Source organism: Rousettus aegyptiacus, unplaced genomic scaffold (genome assembly GCF_014176215.1).
Source record: "Rousettus aegyptiacus isolate mRouAeg1 unplaced genomic scaffold, mRouAeg1.p scaffold_m13_p_3, whole genome shotgun sequence".
NCBI classification, from domain to species: domain Eukaryota; kingdom Metazoa; phylum Chordata; class Mammalia; order Chiroptera; family Pteropodidae; genus Rousettus; species Rousettus aegyptiacus.
The window spans coordinates 167,400,387-167,422,652 of NW_023416306.1; the positions used below are offsets into that span (position 1 = coordinate 167,400,387).

The 22,266-nt window shown below is 57.2% G+C and overlaps 1 protein-coding gene across 2 annotated transcripts in view; it reads right to left on the reverse strand.

The window, feature by feature from the left end:
• Nucleotides 1–328: 328 nt before the first annotated feature.
• SYNE3 (spectrin repeat containing nuclear envelope family member 3) overlaps nucleotides 329–22,266 on the reverse strand; it is a 96,667-nt gene continuing 74,729 nt past the window's right edge. For both annotated transcript variants that reach the window (XM_036238967.1, XM_016155916.2), the window contains 7 exons: nucleotides 21,047–21,208; nucleotides 20,721–20,893; nucleotides 20,160–20,289; nucleotides 18,653–18,814; nucleotides 16,959–17,105; nucleotides 15,955–15,993; nucleotides 329–7,307 (listed from right to left, as the gene is read on the reverse strand). In XM_036238967.1, the coding sequence (XP_036094860.1) occupies nucleotides 7,104–7,307; nucleotides 15,955–15,993; nucleotides 16,959–17,105; nucleotides 18,653–18,814; nucleotides 20,160–20,289; nucleotides 20,721–20,893; nucleotides 21,047–21,208 (1,017 nt within the window). In that variant the 3' untranslated portion in view covers nucleotides 329–7,103. The remainder of the gene's footprint in view (nucleotides 7,308–15,954; nucleotides 15,994–16,958; nucleotides 17,106–18,652; nucleotides 18,815–20,159; nucleotides 20,290–20,720; nucleotides 20,894–21,046; nucleotides 21,209–22,266) is intronic.

The window sequence follows — 22,266 nt, forward strand, 5'->3', positions numbered from 1 at the left end:
GTTCGGAACCAGCTCTCTACTCAGAGGGCGTTTGGGGTTTCAAACCCCGCTCGCCTGCCCCTCCGCCCGAGACTGTGACGCGGAAGGTCTGGGCAGATGCTGACAGTCTCATTCAAGCTGTTTCCCAGCTGACGCCGACCTGTGCGCTGGATCTAGGGTCGCCGTTGCCTTGAGTTCGAGCTCCGCGTACACCGGCCACAGATTCTGCCCGGAAGTCGGAATTTAAAAATCGGCTGGCCTAAGCCACATGTCACCTTTCTCCCCAATATCCTCTTTAAACCAACCCCTTTCTTTGCTTCAGGAAAAAGAATGTTCAAACCACACAATCTTTTATAGACCAAAAATAGAGATTTATTTCCGAACATGGAGCAGATACATCTTTAAAAACGTAAAGCAACAACGAAAACGCCGAGCCATCCACGAGGACCCTGCTGCTTCCGGCTTGAGCGGCAGGCGGGGGCGTCGTGGCTCTGGCGAGCTGCGGACTCGACGTGAACAGAGGTGATATTTATTTGCTTCATTTATTGCAAATGCATGTTTTACAGTCCCGAGTAGCATGATGGGAGTGGATATGGTCCCTGTGCATAGTATTTACATAACGCGACGTTTTAAACAATGAAGTTTGCTTTTGATGCAAAACCCACTTACGCAATACACACACGTGCACACGCACACACACATGTGCACACACACCCCACCCTGCCTTTGCCTAGCTCATTAACCAGACCAGTCCACCAGTCCAGCCATGTGAATAGCTGGGATTTTGGACTTAAAATGGAAGGGAAGTCACTCATTTCTCCAAAGCTGATACTGGAAATTTGCTTTTCTCCTGCTTCAGGTGGACAAATTCTATGAACATCACTGGACTCTAAAACACAAAGACACACAGACACACAGAGCCGGAGAGATGGGGCCGAATTTAGGATCCACTGAGCTGAGTCCTTGTTCGCAAGCAGGTTATATGCGATCCCGAGAAAAAGAGAGGGCATCATTTCAGGACCAGCCTGAGGGAGTTTCCGGAAGACAGAGACCTCAGGGGTCAATGGCTCGGAAGGGGGACATCCAGTCGCTTCCGTACGAGGCCTCAAACGCAGGAACCAGGGTAAGTGTCCTGGGTCCAGCGTGGTCATCCTGAGGTTCCCAGACACAACAGGCTGGTGGCATCTGTTGTCCAGAAGCCCAGGGCTGGAAGGGCTGCCCGCCTGTGCGTCTAGATGGAGGCGTGTGTATAGTACATGCATGCACACGCACACACACACATGCACACATGCACACACCATGCATGCGCACACAAACACGCATGCACGCACAAACACATGTGCACACACGCACACGCGCGCACACGCGCGCACACACACACACACACTCGACTTTCTCTGTCCACTTCCTGCTTGCCAATGAAGCTTTTAGAACATGTGCGGCCACAGCCCCCGGAGGGGAAACACCTCTTCGTCCTGCAGCGGGAGGAGTCGGAGCTGCTCTGCAGACAGCGACGCCGCAAAGCCGACTCTGTCCTCCACCTGCCCTGCGAGGGGCGGCCGGTGTCCGTTTTCCCAGGGACGGCCGGCGCCGGCCGCCACGCCCCGTCCCTTAGCCCTGGGGTTGCCAGCTCCCCGGTGGGAGTGGGCACCGGAAAGGAGCCCAGAAGACCACACTCTGGCCCAACCCCCTCGACCAGCCACCAAAGCAGCCGCCACCTGCGGCCCACCAAGGAAAGCAAAGCAGCGGAGGCCGAAGTTCCAGGGAGAGGCCTGAAGCCCACCGCCCCTGGGCTCAAGTCTCGAACTGACCACAACACCAGCCGGCTGGTCGCTCTTAGGCTGCCAACCGGCTCTGCGCTCGGCTTTCAGTGTCTGGAACCAAGGTCCTGAGCCCCGAGCGTGGGCCCGTGGAGGGAGCCAGGGCCGTCTGGCAGGGCCTTGTCCACGCTCCTTCTGTCTCTGTCATCAGAGCAGGAAGAAGGGCTGCAGGCCTGTGTCCTGGTTGCTGAGCTCGGAACTGCATGTTCCCGAAAGGAAGTCCAGGACCCTAGGTCCCTCTGTGTGATTACTGTCCTCTGTCTGGACAAGGTGGTACCAACCTGTGAGCTGCTGTGCCGTTACCATGGCAACCAGAAGCAGGCGCGGGGGATGCTGAATCGACTGACTAGTCCAGGCTCCGGGTGCTCTGCCACAGCATCTGCTTTCAGACCACGAGCTTTTGTTTTTCAATTTCCTTTTAAAAACAAATTCCCCCTCCTTCCTCCTTTGATGGGCAGAAGGCATTTCTCTCGTGATTGGAACGGAGAGAGAAATCATGGCTGGTTTACGTCCTTGGAATCTGGCCCTCTGCTGGAGGCGCCGTGGGCCTTGCCGGCCGGAGGATGGGGACCACCTGTGGGTGCACCCTTGAACTTCGAGGCCTCAGTGGTCTGCTAGACAACGTGGGGGCCAGCCTGAATAAGCTCAGAGAACTTCTCTTTCCAGGATTTGCGCCCAGGAGTTCCTCATGTTCCAGAAGAAATTAAAGCAAATATGAATTTCCTGGGCTGAATCCCAACACCAAGCCGGTGGGCCTAGAAGTGTCCTGACTGTGGAAGGAATGTCTGCAGCCCCATGGGGAGCGGGAGGGACTGGCAGGATCCGGGGACCCCTGTCACTTGGTGAGGCAGAGGGTGGGAAGTGGTGGAGGGTCGGGTCATTCTCATGCTTCAACGATGAACACCTCCAAGTTCACGAGACCGAAACGTGAGGGTCACGATGACTGAGGGTCTTCTCTGCTGGACATGCAAGGGCCGCCACGACCCACTCTTCCCTTCCTTCTTACTAAGAGAACCCTGTTTGTTGGGGGGCATGTTTCCAGACTCCTCACACATGTGGGGTGGGGGGAGCTCCTGGAAAGGAGGGCAGGCACCTGCCTGGAATGCAGATGAAAAATCCAAGGTAAAGCAAGCATCTTGGGCCATGAGGTGGCCGCGAGGGAAAGGAGAGAATGTCAGAGAACCCTGGGCCCCAACATCCTCGAGCTGAGGACGTGATGCCAATGGCTGCTCAGCTCTGCACCTCCCAGGATGAAGGGAGGCAGAGTCCCTCGCATGCTTAACTCAGCATTGGTGGTGGTGGTGGGGGGGTGGGGTTCTCATACTCTGACAAATGCGATTGCTTGGCAGGGACTGCTCGCAATGGTTCTGAGGGCTGTGAGGTCCATTCGGGCTGTAGCAGAGGAGGAGAAGAGCTCGGTGATCTATTAGTGATGTCTGCCATGGATGCAGTAAGGTGAGCAGCTAGTTGTCCGCATGTTTAAAGCCGGGCCGGGGCTCACAGCTCAGTCTCGCCGTCTCTTCTCTGTTGCTGACCCAGACCAGTGACAATCAGATTGGGGTGAGGAGAGTCAGGGGAGCTCCCCCCCCCCCCCCCCCGTGGATTAGCTGAGTTCCCATGAGACAGGAGAGGCTAGCTTGAGGTCACTGTGTGGCCACTAGAGAGACACACCCCGATAACATACTCCCAAGGAAGCCACTGGTGCCTCAGGACTCACAGAGTGGGCAGGGACCCCCTGGGGGGTCTCTTGGCTCTGGGGAGTGGCAGGAGGCAGGAGGGGGCCAGGCTGGTCCTGGGACCTATACACTGCCAGCCCAGACACTCTCCTCTGGGGAAAGGTGGAGTTTGGCATTTCCAGGCACAAATTTTTACCATGAACAAATGACTGCAGACTAATAGAAATAACAATGAGCTTGTAGTGTCTGAGGGCTTGCGCCCAGTCTGTGGGCAGAGACACATCAGGTGGCCCTCGGTGGACACACACTGCCCTCATCAGGCCTTTTCCTGCCCCCTACCCATCATTCTCCTTTGCCCCAGACTGCAGAGGGTCCCCAGCTTCTTTCTGCCGAAGCTACGCAGGGACAAATGTCCTCCAATCCTCTGCGCCCTGCTGGGAGCTCCTGCCCCAGGTTGCGAGAGATGGAAGTGGGTATCGTCACCTGGGACCCATTTTCTCTGTACCCCGGAGGGGAGCTGGGTGTCAGCAAACATACTCCATGCTGGAGTTTTTCATGCAACTTGGCCGACCAGAGCTGAAGTTCCTGCCCTGTGCTAGGCCCCGGGGTGACAGCCACAGCTGCCGTGCCCTCGCGGGACAGAGAGGTGCTCAGCCCCCAGCTGAGCTTGCTAAGTGACAGGCGTGAAGATGACAGCAGCGACCCTTGGTGAGACTCCTCCCAGAGCTGAGGGCCAGGCCCACCGAGAAGCGAGCAGCATTGTGGAAACTCCTGGCTGCCCCCCGACCCCAGGCGGTGCCCTGGTAGAACCCTCCCCGCAGCATGGGCTTCGGGGGACAGACAAACCTGGGTCAAGTCCCACTTCTGCAGGGGCAAGTGTCCTTATATTTTTAAGCTTCGGCTATCGCTTCTCAAACACGGAGGTAAAGTAATACCAAACCACGAGAGCGGCTGTGGGAAGTAAGTCAAATATGGCTTGTGAGGCGCCTACCGAGGGGCCAGACACCCACAGCAGCACGTGGAAGCCACACTCCTGGTTTCCGGTGTCATCGTGCCCTCTGCTCCCTACGGACGAGCACCCCGGGGAGTCCTCCAGCCGTGCCTGCTGCTCACACCCGCCCATCCCCACAATCTCTCCTTTACAAACGCCCTCTGGATTCCAGGCGTCGTCGTCCTGCACCCAGAGGTCAGACTAAGCAGAGCGAGCAGGGGAGCAGGAGACAGGGGAGCAGGAGACAGGGGAGCGGGAGACAGGGGAGCCGGGAACCAGCCGCTTCGACCGGGCTCACCGGGTGCCTCTCCTCATGCTCCTCTCGCTCCTCTCCTTCCTCCCCCTCCTCTTCCTGTCTCCCAGTCTCTGTCTGTCTGTCTCTGTCTGTTTCTCTCTCTCTGTCTCTCTGTCTCTGTCTGTCTCTCTGTCTCTGTCTCTCTGTCACTCACACACACACACACACACACACACACACAGTGATACACGCATTTCTTACCACCCTCTCACTCTAAAGATAGAGGAAACTGAACACGCACAGGTCCCATCACGGCACCTTTCTCGAATGGCACTTTAGCTCTTTTCAAGAAGCTAGAAAGTCATAAAGCTCATAATCGTCTGCACGCACTTGAAGCGAAAGTGATTACATCATTATAACTGTATTTATATGAAAGTAATGAAAATAACAGTTCTCTTTTTTTAAAAAAACAGTTAGGCAAACAAGCAGACTGTATGGCAGCATTATCGAAGTTTAAAAAATATATAAACACATTCCCGCCCCTGCAGCGTCTCCCCGACGCCCGACGGACGCGCTCGTGTGGGACAGCTGTTGCTTTCTGAAGTCCTGACGCAGGGGACCCTGCTCTGTGGGGGTGCTGGTGACCAGCGACAGCCTCGCCGCCTCTCGCTGTGTGCCCGTGGGGAGGTCGCTTCCCCCTCTGGGCCTCAGCCTTCCCGCCGGCGAGGCAGGAGGGGAGGAACGGAGGCGGCCACGGCCCCCGCCACAGCCCTGGCCTCCAGGGCCGACCCCACACAGCCCCGCGAGGGCCTGGGCTTGGCGGCCCCTGGTTTTCCAGCAAAGCTGTCGCCCGCAGGGTGTGGCCTTGTGGCTTCTAAAGGTCTGGAGAAAAGTGTGCTTTAGATCAGGGCCAAGTGCTGTTCTCAGCAACACCACCTTCCTGCCCCATGGGCGTCCGGTTCCTCTCGGCTTCTGGGAGGCCTGGGGCCCCCCTGTGCGAGCTGGGCTGCGGCAGGATGAGATGTGCGGGCGTGTGCGAGGACGGGGGGGGGGGGTCCCCCCGCCCCCTGCTTAAAAGGCCTGAGGAATCCCTCTTGGTCACCTATTTGTAGCTGAACAGACAAAGTCGGTTTGTAAAGAGTGAGCACTAAGCATTTTTTCTTTTTTTAAAGGAAATGTTAGTGTTGATTTAGGGAAAACGTGATCCAGTTATGAAGCACCTTGGAATGCTCCGGGATTCCCCAGGGAGGAAGGCACATGTCTCCGGCCCTTCCCGGGAGGTGCATGGAGCCCAGTCACCCGGCCCGGCCGGACAGGGCCTGGCCGGACAGGGCCTAGTTTCGGGTGCCTGGAGCCGGGCTCCCTTGTGGGGGGCACTTGTGGGACAGTCCCGGTCCAGGGGACCCACCTCTGTCCTACACCGCTCCCGGGAGGAGGCGAGAGAGCACTTCATAAGGGCCGAGATCCAGGGCGATCTCGCCGCTCTGTCTTGGACCCTCGACCCCCGGCCCTCGGTGCGGCAGGTGGTCCTCTTCCGTGCCTTCAGCTGGAGTCGGAGACAATGACAAACCCAGCTCGAGTGTGACGGCGGCGATGCGTCTCCCCGGCACTGTCAGGTAGGAGGTCCCCAGTCTGCACGAGACCTCAGCAGCAACGTCTGTCTCTTTCCGGCCCGTCCCCCAGAGCGGCGTGCGTGGCCGTCTAAGCCGCCCCAGAGGCTGGGCGCACGGCCACGACGCGCCCCGTTGCTCTGAGCTACCAGGCACCCCCGTTCTGCTCTGCTCTCCAGTTCTTTCTGCTCTTTGCAGTTCTTCCCTTCACGGCACATCCTCACTTGTCACTTCCGCTTCTGATCCACAGCATCCAACCTGTCTGTTTTCAAAACTAGACGAAGATGTTTGTTCTCACGGTGCCTAAAACGGGAGTCGCTGGGCACCGAGCGGGGGGCCTGGGGGGCTCTTCTGTGTTGACAGCTCGGAGGGCTTTTTGCTAACGTCCAAGTTGGGGGAGGGGGGGTGGCTTCTGGAGAAGAGGTCGCCATACGAGGGACACGTTACTGTTCCCCGGGCTGACCTCCGACGAAGGCCACAAAGTAGCAACTTTTTCCCAGTTACAAATAGATGCCATATCTGAAGCGATACATCCTGAGCATTTACATACAGAGCGTATAAAAATTCTATACATTATTCCCTGGTCACACAGAGTACACACGTAGTATAAATAGACGCAGACGACACGGTATAAAAACTAGATTTCTGGCTGGGAACACTGGTACATACAGTATTGACATCGAGCAGCGCCGCCAGCCCGGCCTGCCCGCTTCCAGTGTCCCCGGGTCCTCGGGAGGAGCCCAGGGCGGACAGAGGGCCGGAGGAGACGGTCACCTGTGCGCCCGCAGCGGGCTAGGTGGGCGGCGGGCCGTCGTAGCGCAGCATGAGCGTGAAGGAGCTGGCGAGGTTGTTGGCCAGGGCGCAGCGACGGCCCTCGTTCCCCACGGGGAGCAGGAGCAGCAGCAGCAGGAGCAGCAGCAGCAGCATCTGCAGCGGGAGCGCCACGCAGCACGCCCTCCGCAGGAGGTCACGCGGCCCCTGCCGCCGCCGCCGGGTCTGCAGAACCAAAGCGGGAGAGTGAGCGGGGCTCGCGGCTCTCAGCCGCCGGGGACAGGGCGGGGGACCGGGGGACACGGTGGGGGACGGGGAGGGGGCGGGACACCGGGGCTCCGGGCTGCCTATCGGGCCTCGCAAGTCCCCGTCTTCCCAGCTGTGACATTTTCTGCCAGAAACAGATATCCCTGTAGTTTCTCAAACCATTCAAGACGTGAAAGGAAGGAAAAAAAGAAAGTTACAGGCTCTGCCGGTCACTCCGTAAATCTCTGCCCGGTTGTTGAGAGTCCTGGGTATGAATTTTGAGAAAGTCGCCCCTCAATGTCTCCAAACTGCGAATCGCTCATCTATCAACAGAGGTTCTCACGGTCCCTCCTGACAAGAGCTGTGAGGGATAAACGGGACAGGGCCTGGCGCACGGTAGGGACTCGGAACTTCTGCCGTTATTACGATGCGCCATCGGCATCAGCAGCGTCTAAATCACGGCCACGACCGACGCCACCGTCATCTTCATCACCGTCGCCGTCACCACCGCCGCACTCATCACCACGTTCTTCAGCACCATTTCTCCTCCTCTCCCTTCCCTTCCTCCTCCGTCACCATCTTCGCCATCATCGTTACCACTCGAAGGCCAGTCTCACGAGTCCGAATGCCTAACGGACTTCTTACCTGCCTTGTGCATGAAAGTGGCCGAAAGACACTTTCTGAATTCTAGAGCGACTGGCTGGGTTGTGGCTTCACGCGGGGATGGGGCTAAGAGCTGGCTGCTCGGGACAGGGGAGGCCCCCACCGTCACGACGCGGCATGGTCCAGGGTGCGCCCACCCTCAGGAACCTGGCTGGCTCGGTTCCATGCAGATTCTGTCACACACCAGCTATGCTACTCGGGCGAGTCCACGGCCTCTCTGAGCCTGCCTCTGCTTCCTCTGCAGAAGAGGAATTAACACCGACCTCGCATTTGCCAGGTTAGGGTGAGGATTCGAACCACAGCATAGTCACACGCCAATTGAAAAGTAAATAAGCTCTTATTAATTGTACTATTGTTGTAGGATAATGTCAGCTGGCTCCCTGATGAACAAAATGTTCCCCTTCCAGGGCATCAAAAATTACAGCCAAGTGATGGTACATGATAGTGATGGCAGTGATGATGGTGCCGGAGATGAGGATGACGATGGTGATGATGACGATGACGATGACGATGATGACGATGGTGATGATGACGATGACAATGGTGATGACGATGATGATGACGATGGTGATGATCCTGGGAGATTCTGACCTGGGCACCCCAGTCTCTCTTTCTCACATCTCAGCCATCTCGCCCACTCTCCCGCCCCAACTCTCGTCTCCAGATTAATAACACTTGCCCCCGATGCCTCCGGCCTCAAGTATTCTCGTTCGTCAAAGTCCTTCGACACCGATTTTGTAAAAACAGACGTTCATAATCCACAGAATGGAGAAAGGCTGCTGGCTGTATTGATTTCAGCAGTGACTTCAGAGCGATAAGTTGTTTGAGGATGAGTTCGCAGAGGAGGCGGCTCTTCCCACAGCCACGGGGCTGGGTCACCCACCCGAGATGAGCCGAGCGCACGCTCTTGCCCCCCCATTCGGCTCACATGGGGCGGCCTCGGTCCGTGGGGGTCTAACTTGACTCCTTGACATTTCATGCTGACTTGGCCTAATTCCCAACCTCCAATCTATCTGGGAACAGGGAAGAGGGCAAGACAACATGCTGTCGGCCCTCCCTAGCTTGGGTTTATACCACAGCTGAGAACCTGTAATTAATGGTCTCGCAAATGGAGAATCTATTTACAAGGGTTCTGTTTCTGTTTGCGTCTCTATTCTCAGATCTAACACTTAGCTTACTGAAAGGAAGAGTTGTGTCTTGGCCATGACCCTCGTGGGAAAACATTTTTGAAGGCCTAAAGTGTGTTTGCATTAAGAAGTATTAACAGGGTGGTCTTTTTCAAAGGACTCCTTCTGCCCACTCGGTGCCTGTTTACTTAGAGCTCAGATCCTCACTTTGAGAGACCTGAATTCTAAAATGTTCTTATAAAAAAAGATACATTTCAATATGATTCTCAAATGACCACACAAACACACACTCACAAACAGTCAGGAACTACCTTCTAAGAAGCCAACGAAGAAACTGCCGATCTCAGCTCTTCCCAGATCTGGGAGCTTCTATGTGCCTCAGTTTCCCCGTAGAAAGTACTACCTGTGTTCTACCCAGTTAGAACTATGCGAAGAGAGAAGAGGCTTCCTCTGGGAGTGATAAGCTCCCCCACCCGTAGGGTATGGACGCAGGGGGGTCCGGAGCACAGGATGGTGGGGGCAGAGCTGGAGACGTTTGGTAGGGTAATTACATACTCGGCGGTCCTTCAAGATCTCACGTGAACCTGAGAATCTGGAACTCCGAGGAGTTCGGGAAGATGAGTTTATCACGGTAAGTGTGCCCGAAGCTTCCGCCATTGACGAAAGGGGATGTGGGGGAAAGGAAAGGTTTGGAACTCTGGGTTCTGCCCCCGCCTCTGCGTGACCTGGGAGAGGCCACGTAACCTCGCGGAGCCTCGGTTCCTTTACGTGTTGGGCCGAAGGGAGAATGATGCCTACCTACCGAAGTTATAGCCGGCGCTAAATAAATGCTCATTTCTTTCCTCCGCTGACTGATGGACACCAGGAAAGACGGGCAGCTCCTGTCGGCCCCGCATGCTTCCCTGTCCGCTGGATGCTGGGCATCAGGCACCACCAACCTCTCCAGCCCCATCAGAGAGAAAAGCACCGCCCTCCCTAAATGCCATCTCTTGGCTCCTCAGGGCCCTCGCCCCTCTTGCCACAGGGCCTTTGCACAGGCCTTCCCATCCGTCTGGAATTCTCATCTGCCCCTTCCTCCAACGCACCTGGTTGGCTCCCACTGATGATTCTAACCTCAGCTGTGAGCTGCCTCCTCCGGTTACCCCCAGACGCGCACAAGCCCCGTCACACCTTCTCACGGCACCCTGACTTTTCCTTGGGACTCCTGATGCCAGTCTGCATTCCCCTTGCCGCCTCGGAGGCGGGGTCCACGTTCGCTTTGCTCATCGCCGTAGCCCCCCGCAGTGCTCGGTACATAGTTGCTGACTGACCGACTCAGGAAGAAAAGGGTCCCTCCCGTCCTGCGCATCAGGCCGTCCGCTCCTGCCCAGCGCCCGTGGCGCGACCACGCAGACCAACCGCTGTCCGCGAACCGTTCTCGCTCCCCGGCTGCTCCCCAGAGCACGTGGGCGCCGCTCATTACTGACAGGGACACGGCCCCTTCCTCCCCGAGCCCTGAGCTCAGCGCACCCCCCAACTCAGCTTCCGGCGCGGCTGCACAGCCCTGCGGGGTGGGGCTCCCCTCGCCCGTTCTGCAGAGAAGGAAACCGAGCCTGCGGCAAAGGAACCGGCCCAAGGTCAACACACAGTCCAACTCGCCAGTCTCCCTCCACAGCCGGGCTCTGTCCACACCCCACGTGGCGTTTCTCAGAAGAAACTACTCAACAGCAGAAGCCACCCTGGGCCCCCACCAGTCGGTCAGTCAGCCTGAAACTATCGAAGCCGGCCGCACGCTGCCCCAGGCCCCAAGGGGGACGCCACGCTGTGTCCCCACCGGGAGTTCCAGGGGCTCTCCCGGAGCTGGCTGGGTCTCATCCTCTACCACAGCGATGCTTCCAAAACCTCGAGGTGACGGACAGGTGCCGGCTTTTCTGTGGCGATTCAAGATGAACCGGCCCCAGAGCCCCCATTACACTCAGGCCCCGGAGGTCCCTCTGACAGACCCGCCCCACCGCGTGCTGACTGGCTTCCTCCCCCTGGGACTGTCTCCAGACAATGATGTCCACAATGTCCGGGGCCCACTGCCTTTCCCTGTCTGCCTTACGGAGGCGTCAGGCGTCCGGGTCCCCCGGCCAGGCCCTGCCCGCTAGCGTCTCCCTAAGGTCTCGGTGCCGAAGCTCTGTGTCCAGCCCAAGGTGCACTTCCCACTAGCGTGCAGAGGCTCCACATAGTTCCCGCCCAGGGACAGGGCGGCCGTGGCTGGGCTGGGGCCAGGTTCCTCCTACCTCCTCAGTGGGGTGGCTCTGCACATGATGGTCAGGCCACAGAACTGCATTTTTCCAGAACGCTAGGTTGGTTTGGAGAGGCGCAGGAGATGGGACCACCTGAGCTGGCCTCTTGGAGACCGATTAGTTAATTGGCGGGAAATACCTCCGGTTGAATCAATCGAAGGGAGGGATGACTTCGCCATTACTCGGACAAGAACAGTGCCTCATCCAGGAGCAGATGCACGGGGCGCAAGGTCCCCTCCCCTCCTCTCCCCTTCCTCATCTTTCCTCATCTGAGGTCCATCCATGAACAGGCTCTGAGCCTGGGACTAGGTCAAGGTCAGTCAGTGAGAGTCCGGGATGACCTGGAGGCATCCTGCTTGGGAAACCGGGGGGTCATGATACCTTTCACGGACATGGGGACCGGGCGGGGTTCAGTTAGGGGCAGGGAATACAGTGAGGTCAGCGTCAGACCTGCCGAGTCTGAGGGGTCTGTGGGACTCCCGAGAACACGTCTAGCAGGCGTCGGACTGAGAGACTGAAGCCAGAATAAGAGACCCAGACCGAAGACGGACCAGAGACAGTGACAGGCCTAGAGTCAGAGGGCAAAGCCATGGTGGTGGAAGGAACTGCCAGGGAGAAAGTGATTCGCGAGAGGGAAAGAGGCCCTGCGACTCTGAGGTCACGCCCACGTAAGACAGAGGCGCTGCGTCCCCAGCATCCCTATCGGTCAGTGCTGCACGCAGCGCCCAGTGATCACAAGAGAAATGACAGCTTTACAGGCGAGAAATCCAGCAGCCGCCACCCGCCCTGGCCATGGGGTCAGACTCAGCATCACCAGTGCTGGGGGCAGACCGATACCGTGGGTCTCCCAGTAAGGACACGGGCTCTCTCCTTTTGAAAGTTAGAAGACAGCACAGCCCCAGAGAGGGCCAGGACTTGGCCCAAGGAAGAGCCAGATTTGACCTTGTCCCCAGAGTCTGACAGGGAATAAGTCACAGAGGGAGAAAGGCAAGCCCCGCCTCTCTTGTTTCCCTGTCCCCACCCCGATCTGGCCTATTGCCAAGGGGCCGCTCTCCTTCCACTCAGAAGGTGGTTGTGAGCGACAAAGACCCGGCACGTGGGTGCCCAGCACGCAGTAGGGATTATTTCAAAAAACCATAGTGGGACAGAAAGTAAGTACTGAACGTGGAAAACTCACGGATGCTTCGAGATTTGGTATTACGGTACTGCATCCGAACTCAGACGCTAGTTGTAAGGTGCATTGTTATCTTACGTACCACGAAAAAAGAAAGAAAAAAAATAACAAGCAACCAAGATGGAGCATTGACCCCACACCGAGCCGGGGCACCAAGGGGCCGCACCTGCAGTGTCACGGGAGTCGAGGGCAAATCCCACCCGACAGAAGCAAGGGGACCCTAGGTCTCGTCTTGGCACTGGGTGAAGGGCAAGAGACAAAACGTTTCCCTGAGAAGTTGAACCACGCGCTGGAGCCCCCAGAGCTTGGCCGTCCCAGTCGGCGTGGTCTAAAGGGAAACAAAACAAAACACAACCCGCGAGCAGAGAGTTTCATGCAAAGAAACCTCAGGTGGGCGGCGTCCCGGGAGGAGGGGGAAGCCGATTCACATCCTCACCGGAAGAACCTCTCTGCAATGAGATGCCCCAATTCCGGAGATGCGAAAATGTGAGAAATTATGAACTTGAGTCTTAAAACCTATGAAATAAGGTCAAGTAAATAAAATGCCGCCCGCGGACTGCCGGGCATCGGAACATACATCCCAGAGGCCACTACACACACGAGACGATTTGCTCTCTACCCCTGCACGCCGGCGCACGGGCCCGGCCCTGGCTCACCCGGGCAAACAGAAACACTGGCGGATCTGTTCCCCAGCTAACGGTCTGTGTCAGGTAGGACGGCACCACCTCCCTGGGCCAGCGCGGGAATTTAGTTGACTCACGGCCCAACTGCAACTTGAAAAGCAATTATATTTCATGCGTCTGAATGCCGCAGGCAAACATCTCGTGGCACTGAGCTGGCGAGTGTGTAGGCAGCTGCGAATTTAATAAATCTTAATTACTCTGTTTATACAAATAAGCAGGCTGAAGCTCTTGACGTCGTTGGAGCCTTCGGTGACTTAGTGCACAGAGAGGGGAAAACAGCGCGCAGAACCAACTGCTCGTAAATAATTAGCTTTGGGGAAAGTTTTTTCTCCTTCCCTTTGGAATAAAAATAATATATGAAATGTTTTTAAGTTGGCAAGATTACAACCTCGGAAGACAGTACCTATTTTCTACCTGTCAGGCCTGCGTGTGCGTGTGCACGTGTGCACACACACCCCTACACACGCATGCGCACACCCCGGCCAGCAAAGACAACACCGGAACCACCCGAGGGGAGGACTGCCCCCAACAGAACTGTCACTGCGCCCTCCCCCTTTTTCTTTCAGAAAGAGAAGCAGGGGCTGTGTCCGCAGACGTCTCCAGGCTCCACGTTTACATGGCGATTAAGGACCTACTATGTGCCGGGTGTTACAAGAACTCACCCACTGTTAGCTTGGCAGACCTTTGTTTCACTCACTGGAAAACCGTGGCTAAGTGACTCGTCGACGACCACACGCACTAATGGTGGACCCCAGGTTTGAATACGGAGCATAAAGCGGTGGTTCCCAAAGGCCAGCAGCATGGGTATCACCCAGGAACCTGCTAGAAATGCAGATTCTTGGGCTGCTCCAGACCTAATGAACCAAAGACTCCGGAGGTGGCACACAGCGATCTGTGCTTAAACGAGCTATCATATCAAGGGGTCCCGTATGGCCCCTGTATGTTGGCCTCTGGGTTGCTTCTTCACAGTGGGCTGAGACCCATGAGCTCAGAAGCCAGCCAGCACCCATCTCAAAGGTTCACACATCCAAGGGTTTTAGGTAGAGCCTGAAGAAGCAGGTAGTTTGGCCATTTAGAGCCTGCCTGCTTTGCATATCCCATGAAATTGCCCAACAACTGCCAGCCATAGATAAGATAAAGCCTGCAGCTGTGAAACCCCAAGCCACCGCTGCCCTTCGGAGCTCCCTGACCCAGAGCCTGGCCACCATGCTCAGCAAGGCCAGCTAGACAGGTGGCCCTCTCCCCCAGCCCCCTCCCCCAACAGCCAGGAGGCAGGGTCCACCAGGGCAGAGTGCATCCCAAGTGCCTAAAACAGTGCTTGGCACGGAGTCAGGGCTCGGTAAATATTTGTGAGGTGAACGCATGAGCGCATGGGGAGACGGCCAGCACACGCTGCGCCGTGAACACTCCACGTTGCCCCGACGACAAGTTGCCGGGAACCCGAGTCTGCACGGGAGGCGAGTGACAGCCAGCCAAGTGTCTCCCTCCCGAGAAATATTCTGTGAGCACTTACTACGTGCTAGGGACCAGGGGACCTGGACGTGGCTCCCCACAGACCCCGGCCTGGGAGATGCATATATGGGGGCTCCCGACGCGTGTGGGGCTCAAAGTGTGGGAGCTGGAGGCAGTCCGGACGCCTAGCCCCGGGACCCCCGTGTCCCACCAGGAGCCACCGGGCTGAACGGTGTGGGCCGCCCTGCCCTCCTTGATGCTCCTCCCTGTTTCACGAGGAAGCTCTCCGTTATTCTAAGTTGGGGGTAGGGGTGAGACCCAGAGCGCTCTGGAGCACAGCGTGCTGGAGGCTCCTGTCGTTACGGGCAACGCGAGTGTGTTCCCTCGGAAAAGGTGGCCCTGGGGACATGAACTTACACGGGGCTGTCCCAGAAGCGGGGAGACCCGCCAGGCCCAGGGGCGCTTTCTCCGAGCCACGTGCGAAAGGTTAAGATGTGGGCTCCAGTGTGGCGTCAGGGCCCAGGGACCAAGCAGGGGGCTCCCTGAACAAGCCACTCCAGCTTAGCTTGCCACACGTAGGTTTCCCCGGTTAAAATCGGAGGCGATCACGCCCTGGGGTGTCGACGAGACGGTTAAAGGAAACGAACCCCCTGACCACGATTTAGCACGGTTCCGGGCACACGGTGGATGGTCAGTGTGCGGCATCTAGAGTAATAACACTGATTACTCATGATCATCACGGTCGCTGCTGCTATGGTTTTGGCCCGCAAGCCCCGCCGGAGCGGCTCTGGGCAGGTCCCGGGGGCCTGAGTGGAAACACCTGCCTGGTGGACCATGAAAGGCACAGCCGCCCCTCGCTCCCCGTCCCCGGGCGCCCCAAACACCCGCCCGTCTGCCACGTGGGTGGCCGCATGGTTCGGGTCCCCTGGGACAGTCCTGATTTACACTCGTCGTCACAGCATAATTCTCGAGAGCATCTTTGTTCACTCTTCGTCTTGTCATGGTTTCCGATGAAAATTTCTAGGGTCTCCCCCCCCTCTGTCACGTGCCTGTCACAGCTAGAAAAACCACTCTGTGCACCCCTGGGGCTTCCTGACAGCGAGGACCCGGGGCCCAGCCCAGTGCAGCCCAGACCCGATTCCACAGACCTCTCAGAACCTTCCAGAAAGCCTAGGCGTCCCACCCCAGAGTCGCAGGCCACCAACCCTCCAGACGCCCTGCCCTCTAGCCGTGTGCAGCAGATGGCAGACACCGTACCTTTTGGAATTCAGCCGGCTCCTCTGGAGAATTCTCTGTCTGTTATTTTAGGGAAGGAGAGGAAAAGAGGGGGAAAAAAAAAAGTTAAGTGAGTGAAACTTAAATCCCAACAGAGCCTGTAATGGAATATTCATGTCGTCAGGGGAGCGTTTCTTTAAAACTTCTGGTCATCTGGACAGGCTGAACCAGCAGGTGATTCAATTTAATGAGCTTTTTAACCCGCCTCAGGCCCAGGTGGGGCTCGGTCTGAGAAGGCCTGGGCCCAGACAGGAGGGCACGGCCGCCTGGCTGGGGCCGGGCTGACATCTAGTGGCTGACGCGGCCATTGCAGGGCCAGCAAAGCCGGAGCCTGGGGTCTGGGGTCTGAGGGCAACAAGCGCCCTTGGAGGCAACCGCCCCTCTCCCCGGACGAACCTCCGTGGGTTCTCAGGGGCTAATATCAGTGCCCCCTTTACAGGGTTGCTGTGATGACGTAGCATTAATAACGGCTATTAATAATAGCTATCGTTATTGTCGTGCATGAGGGGGGCACAGAGGACTCTTGCTCGAGGTCGCCGAGTGAGTCAATGGCGGAGGTGGGCCAGGTCCCTCGACTGCGCCTCCAACAGCGGGGAGTGTTTTAGTGCTGGCTCGGCCGCTGACTCGCTCTGGGGCCTCGGGCGAGTTCGGCCTCTCGGAGTCGCAGCTCCCCGTCCAGGGACTGCGGACAGAGCGACTCCGGCAGAGGCTGAGGGCTGCCGTGAGGGCTGGGCAGGCAGCAAGGCGCTCCTCCAGCGTTTACTACAATGGTCACCGCTGTCGTGACTCGAGCTCCAGCCTCGCAGGGTGGCGGGATGGCTGGGTGACATCTTGCAAGTCAAGTGCCTGACCCAGGAGTCTCCCTGTCTTTGAGCGGTCACCTCAGCTTGCTGCTGAGGTGGGCCCGCCTGTGTTTCCCAGGTGAGCTTGGGCTCAGCCATCATCCCATCCCCCAGGCCTGGGACCCGGACGTCCTAGGCACCTACCAGCAGGCAGCTGGCGTCCTTGAGTTTGGACTTGTACAGCATCCACCGGTAACGCAGATCCTCTAGCTCATCTGTCTCCCTTGCTGGCCCGAGGCGAAGAAGGTTCTCAAAGAGATGCTGACCTTCTGGTACCCGAGCCTCCAGGTCCTGTGGGAAAAAGGCAGTGAGTGTCATGTGCACCTCTCAAATGGCCCAGATGGCCCCCACCTGGCTGATGAGGAGGAGCCAATCAAATTCCACTCGAGGGGAGCTGGGAGCTGACAGTAGCTACAAAGGGAGAACCCGGCCATGCAAATTCAAGCCAAGGCCAGGCGGTGGGTCTCTGGATTGTCACGGAAGGGACTCTGGCACAGCAGGGGCCGCTGCACTGCTGACCTCCACAGTGACCTCCAACTCTGGCATTCTACCAAGTCCTCCAGAGGGCCTGGAGTAGGAGTTATCATCGTTATAAAAGCTGCCATCATTGAACATTTTCCTATGGGTATGTGCAAGCCTGGTAGAGTGATGTTGGGACTGGGCAGATTTTTTTTTTTTTAATCGAAATATCATATCGCATTCCCCCAGGACGGCATCTGTTATCCTCAGGACTCCTGAGAAGTAGCGTGACCGTGATGTGGGGTGTGAGCAGGGCTCTGGACCCAAGAGCCTGGGGTTGAAGTCTGGCTCCGGATCCCGGCTCTGCCCACAGCCTGCCTCTGCTGTGCGACAAGGGGCAAGATGCCGAGCTTCTCGGAACCCCCTAAATGTGAGATCGAGGCGAGGAGGGTTCCCTTGGGGAACTGCAAGTCGTCTCTGACATGGCTGGGGTCGGGTGGCGCTGGCAGGAAATGAGTGGCCCGGTGTGGGGTCGGAGGCGGGCAGGAAGGGCTTCCCAGTCACAGCCAACCGGGCGACTGTGCTGAACCTCTCACTGAGGACAAAGCGGTACAAAGATTTAAAAGGCATCAAAGAGTTAACAAGAGGGTGAGGCGCATCAGGCTGAAACCAGGGCAAGGACAAAACCCAGAGGAGTGAGCCCGGTGTCCAGGCCCGCTGCACCTGTAGGACACTGGCCAGTCTGGAAGAAATCACTGTGAAACGGACCATGCCTTTGGCAGCCTCACAGGGCTCGGGAGGCGAAGGCCAAAGTCTAGGCCCTGCAGAAGTGGAAACCCTGATACACCATTTCCCCTGTAGCTGAGGCTCCTACGCCTCCATAATCAAGGTCAAAAGTGGTAAGCGCCTACATTGAGACAGTGGCCGTGAGAGGGGACAGAAAAAAGACATCCAGGAGGTGGAATCGTGGAGGGCTTGGTGACTCATTAGACGCGGGAGTGAAGGAGAGAGATTTGTGGTGGACAGATGGCCCGGCTGAGCGCAGCCGAAATTGCCAACCTTCAGCATCATGCGTTGCATAAATGGTTGTTGCTGTTCGACACCACAAATTGTTGGGATGGCGTGTTACACAGCGAGAGCCACCTGATGCAAGAGCTGCGATTAGTGGCGAGATTTTTCCTAGGCTGAATGCATGAATGATTTTTCTAAAGTTCTTCTAAAATATTTGAACCAAAAAGGTTTAAAAACCATTATTTTATAGACCAGCAAGAACAACTCACAAGCTACGTTCGCTCTGCTTTTTCTATGAAGACCTCCCTGGTGGCAAACACGCCGCTGGTCCAAACCCTCTGGAAAGGGGCCTTTTTTTGGGAACAAACCTGCAGCTTCGTTTCTCTGGTGCTCAAGCCGTTGGCTGTGGCAGTTTTCATTGCGACGATTCTAACCAGCTTCGAATTTTCCACCTGTAGCCACTGCTCAAAATTCCTCAGGAGCTGGGAGAAGTCTTCGTGGCTGCCTCCTGCTTCTTGGAGCAGATTTGCCTACAGGGATGCACAGCACAAGGCGTCAGAGGCGAAAACAGCCAACTGGCAGAGGGGTGGGGACGCGGGTGCCCAGACAAAGAAGAGAGAGGCCTGAGGGGACAAGGAATGTCTCTACTCCACGCGGCTGTATTTGGAGACCAGGGACACGTGTCACTGGCCCCTCCCTGGTCCCCCAGTGGCGGTCACCATCATCCCTTACCGGGATGGTTATGCCGGTGATGATCCTCTCGCCCCTTTTGTCCCCTTCCGGCCGCACAGCAATCTACCTGGCATGCAAGTCCGTTCGCCTGAGCCCTCACTCACACACGCTGGTGGCTTCTCGCACCCCTCGACGTGGCCTGAGCGCCTCAGGTTCTGGCTGTGGCTGACTCTGCAGCCCCGCGGGCTGAGCCTGAGCCCACAGACACATCCTGGCACTTGTCTCTCCGCCTGGGCTCTTTGCACACAGTCTCCTCCTCATGGGTCACGCCCTCTCCACGCCTCTCCTTGACTCCCACTTGGCCGTGAGGACTCCCCTGACATGTCCTTTCTCCCGGGAGAGCTTCCCTACCCGAGAACGGGGTCCCGGTCACTCTGCAGCAGGCTCCCATAGCATGCGGCCCCTCTGCCATGGTGTGCACGCTTTCTGTAAGCCCTTATTTAATTGCCTGTGATTCCTCCTTCCTTGTCCCTCAAAATGTGCCCCGAGGCCCAGCGGCAGGGGCTTGTAGAAATGCAGACTCCCGGGCTCCGCCCCAGACCTCCATATCAGAATCTGCATTTTAATATGATCGGGGCACATGTCACAATACGAAAGGTTCTGCACTGGATTCTAGATTCTCTGCTGGCTGCAAGTGTTTCTGTTTTATTCACGGCTGTAGGCCAGCTTCAAGAACGGTCCTTAGAACACAGCAACTCTCCATAAGGGCCTTCTGGGCAGGGAAATGACAGACCAACTAGAACAATGAATGAAGTGACATGCTGTCTTAGAACAAGGAAGGAATTTCTTCTCAATGTGCTTTTTTTAAAGGCAGTTGGGGGGTGGTAGTTGGATGAATGATACAGTGTAGTTAGGTTCTTTTTACAAAATACAACTTTTGGCACCTGCGCACAAAATACCCATCTTGTTTGATCTCGGTCTGCAATCTGGGGTCAGCAGGAAGCTTTCAGCCCTGACCTTCTCCCCACAGGAGTCCATGTTTCTGAGGGGTGAGGGCTTGTCTGCCCAAGGGACGCCGGGACCTTCCCCCAAGGCCTGGGTCTGGGGTCTCTGAGGCCCTCTGTTCAGTGGCACAGGGAACACTTTGCCACAGCAGGGGAGGCTCACCTGGCCCCTCCTGGAAGCCCCTCTGGACAGACTCACCTGACGGCGATGCCTAGAAATAGGACCCGTGGGGGTGATGAGAAATCCAGTCTTTGGGATGTTGTTGGTGAAAACCATTTGCTTCTCGGAATCCACTTCCGGCCTCTGCAGCTGCCAGTTTCTGATGAGGCTGAGAAGACAAACAGCCCAGTCAATGCAGGGACATGGCAGGGACTCGTCGGGTGACAGGAGGAGTAGCAGAATGGGGCGTCTCGTGGTGGGAGGCCACTTCCGGTCTTCCCAGGTCAGCGTCTGGCCTTCAGCTCTGCTGCAAGTCTCCAAGGCACATGCGTCTCTGGTTTCCTGTTCGAAACCCACCTCAGCGCTGTTCAGGCACACGACGCCCATGCAGGTGAGGGCGCCCCCCAGGCTGAGATGTTTCCCGGCTCCTACCACCTTTGCTGCGACACCAACCTGCCCAGAACGGAGATGCCCGCAGGCCCAGGCCCGGCACACGGCAGAAGCCCGCCGTCTGCTCCACGGCATCCCTGGGCTCCCCCCCGCGCCCGACGTCAGGGGGTGCTGTCGGAGACCAGGCTCAGAGCCCGGAGACGCCCTCACCTCAGCAAGCTGTCCTCCAGCAGCCGCAGGGCCCGCCACGACTCCGCCAGCGCCGTCAGCTCCTCCCGGACCACGGCGGCCCCTTCCGGACTGCTCTTCTCCATCACCAGCGCGCCGTGCGCTTCGATCAGGGGCAGCTGCGCCTCCTTCTCCGGGACTTCAGCCAGTAGGCTCTGAAGGACACACACACACACACACACACACACACACACACACACACAGTGAGCTCCTGGGCAGGGGGGCGTCTCTGTTCCCCAGTGTGGGAACTTCAGTCTCTCAAGCCTGCCTTTGGGGCGCGGCACCTCTGCAGGGAAAGCCATTTTTACCTCAATTTTGGCCTCTTGGGACTGGGTATCCCATGGGCCCGTGTCCCTCTGGTGTGACTCCAGCTTCTGAGTGACCAAGGTGACCCACTGCTGCATTTCCAGCAGCTCGTGGCTGAAGGTGTAATGTTCCTGAACACTCTCCCGGCACCTGTCCACGAGGTCCTGCAACACAGCCCCGGGGGCCCAGGGTGCTCTGAGCGCTGCCCGAAGTGAGACCCTGCGCCACCCCAACCCTGCCCAGGCCCTGGGGCGAGAGAGCTGGTAACTCCCTTCTGCACGGCGTGAAGAATTTCCCCCCCGGAAAGGCCGACTCAGTGGAAAGAGCCTCTAAGCCTGTCTTACTTTTAGGGAAAGTACCTAGTCCAGAGGCGGCTGTGGGCAATCGGGGCTCTTGTCCACCACAGGTGTGGGTGAAGATTGACACAACTACTTGGGAAACTGCAGGTCGATAAGTAGTAAAACTGAACATGGGCCTCCCTGCCACCCATCAAATGCAAACACATCTTCATCAAAAGGCAGGCGTGTGGGGTCACTTGTAAGAGTTCCAATCCGGAAACTACCCAAGTCCCCGTCAATGGCAGAATGGGAAAATAGGCTGAGGCATGGTCATCCGGTGAAATATTTTATAGCACCCCCACAACAATCTAAGGCAACATCACGGATGGATTTACAACCATCATGGCAGCTGGAAGCCATGCACAAAAGAAAACGTTTTGTCTGATTCAACTTAATTAACACATCGAACCAGGCAGACCCAATCTATGCCGTTCCAAGTCCAAGGTCAGGTTACCTCCAGCCGTCAGGAGTGGTGGGCAGTGACTGTGGGAGCATGAGGGCCTTGGGAGGCGTTGCTGGTGTTCTGTGTCATGATCTGGCTGCTGGTGACACGTTGTGTTCAGTTTTTAAAAAATTTATCAAGCTGCACACTTACAGGTTCACTCTTCTCTATACGATTATACTTTGGTAAAAAGTTTTTTAAGTCGACCCCTTTCCCCAGATCAGTCATTGCTCGGCTCTCTGAGTCTGGGGCCCTGTTCTTCTCTGCCTCCATGAAAAGTGGGCTCTGGACCCCACAGTTGACCTTCTCCATCCTCCTGGTCACCCAGCTTGGGACCCTCCCTCTCAGCTCACCCAGGCCCATTCAGACCTCGGGGTCTGCCATTCCTTCATCCTCTCCTCCCCGGCTTGTCCTCGTGACTCTCTACTGGGCCACCACAGGC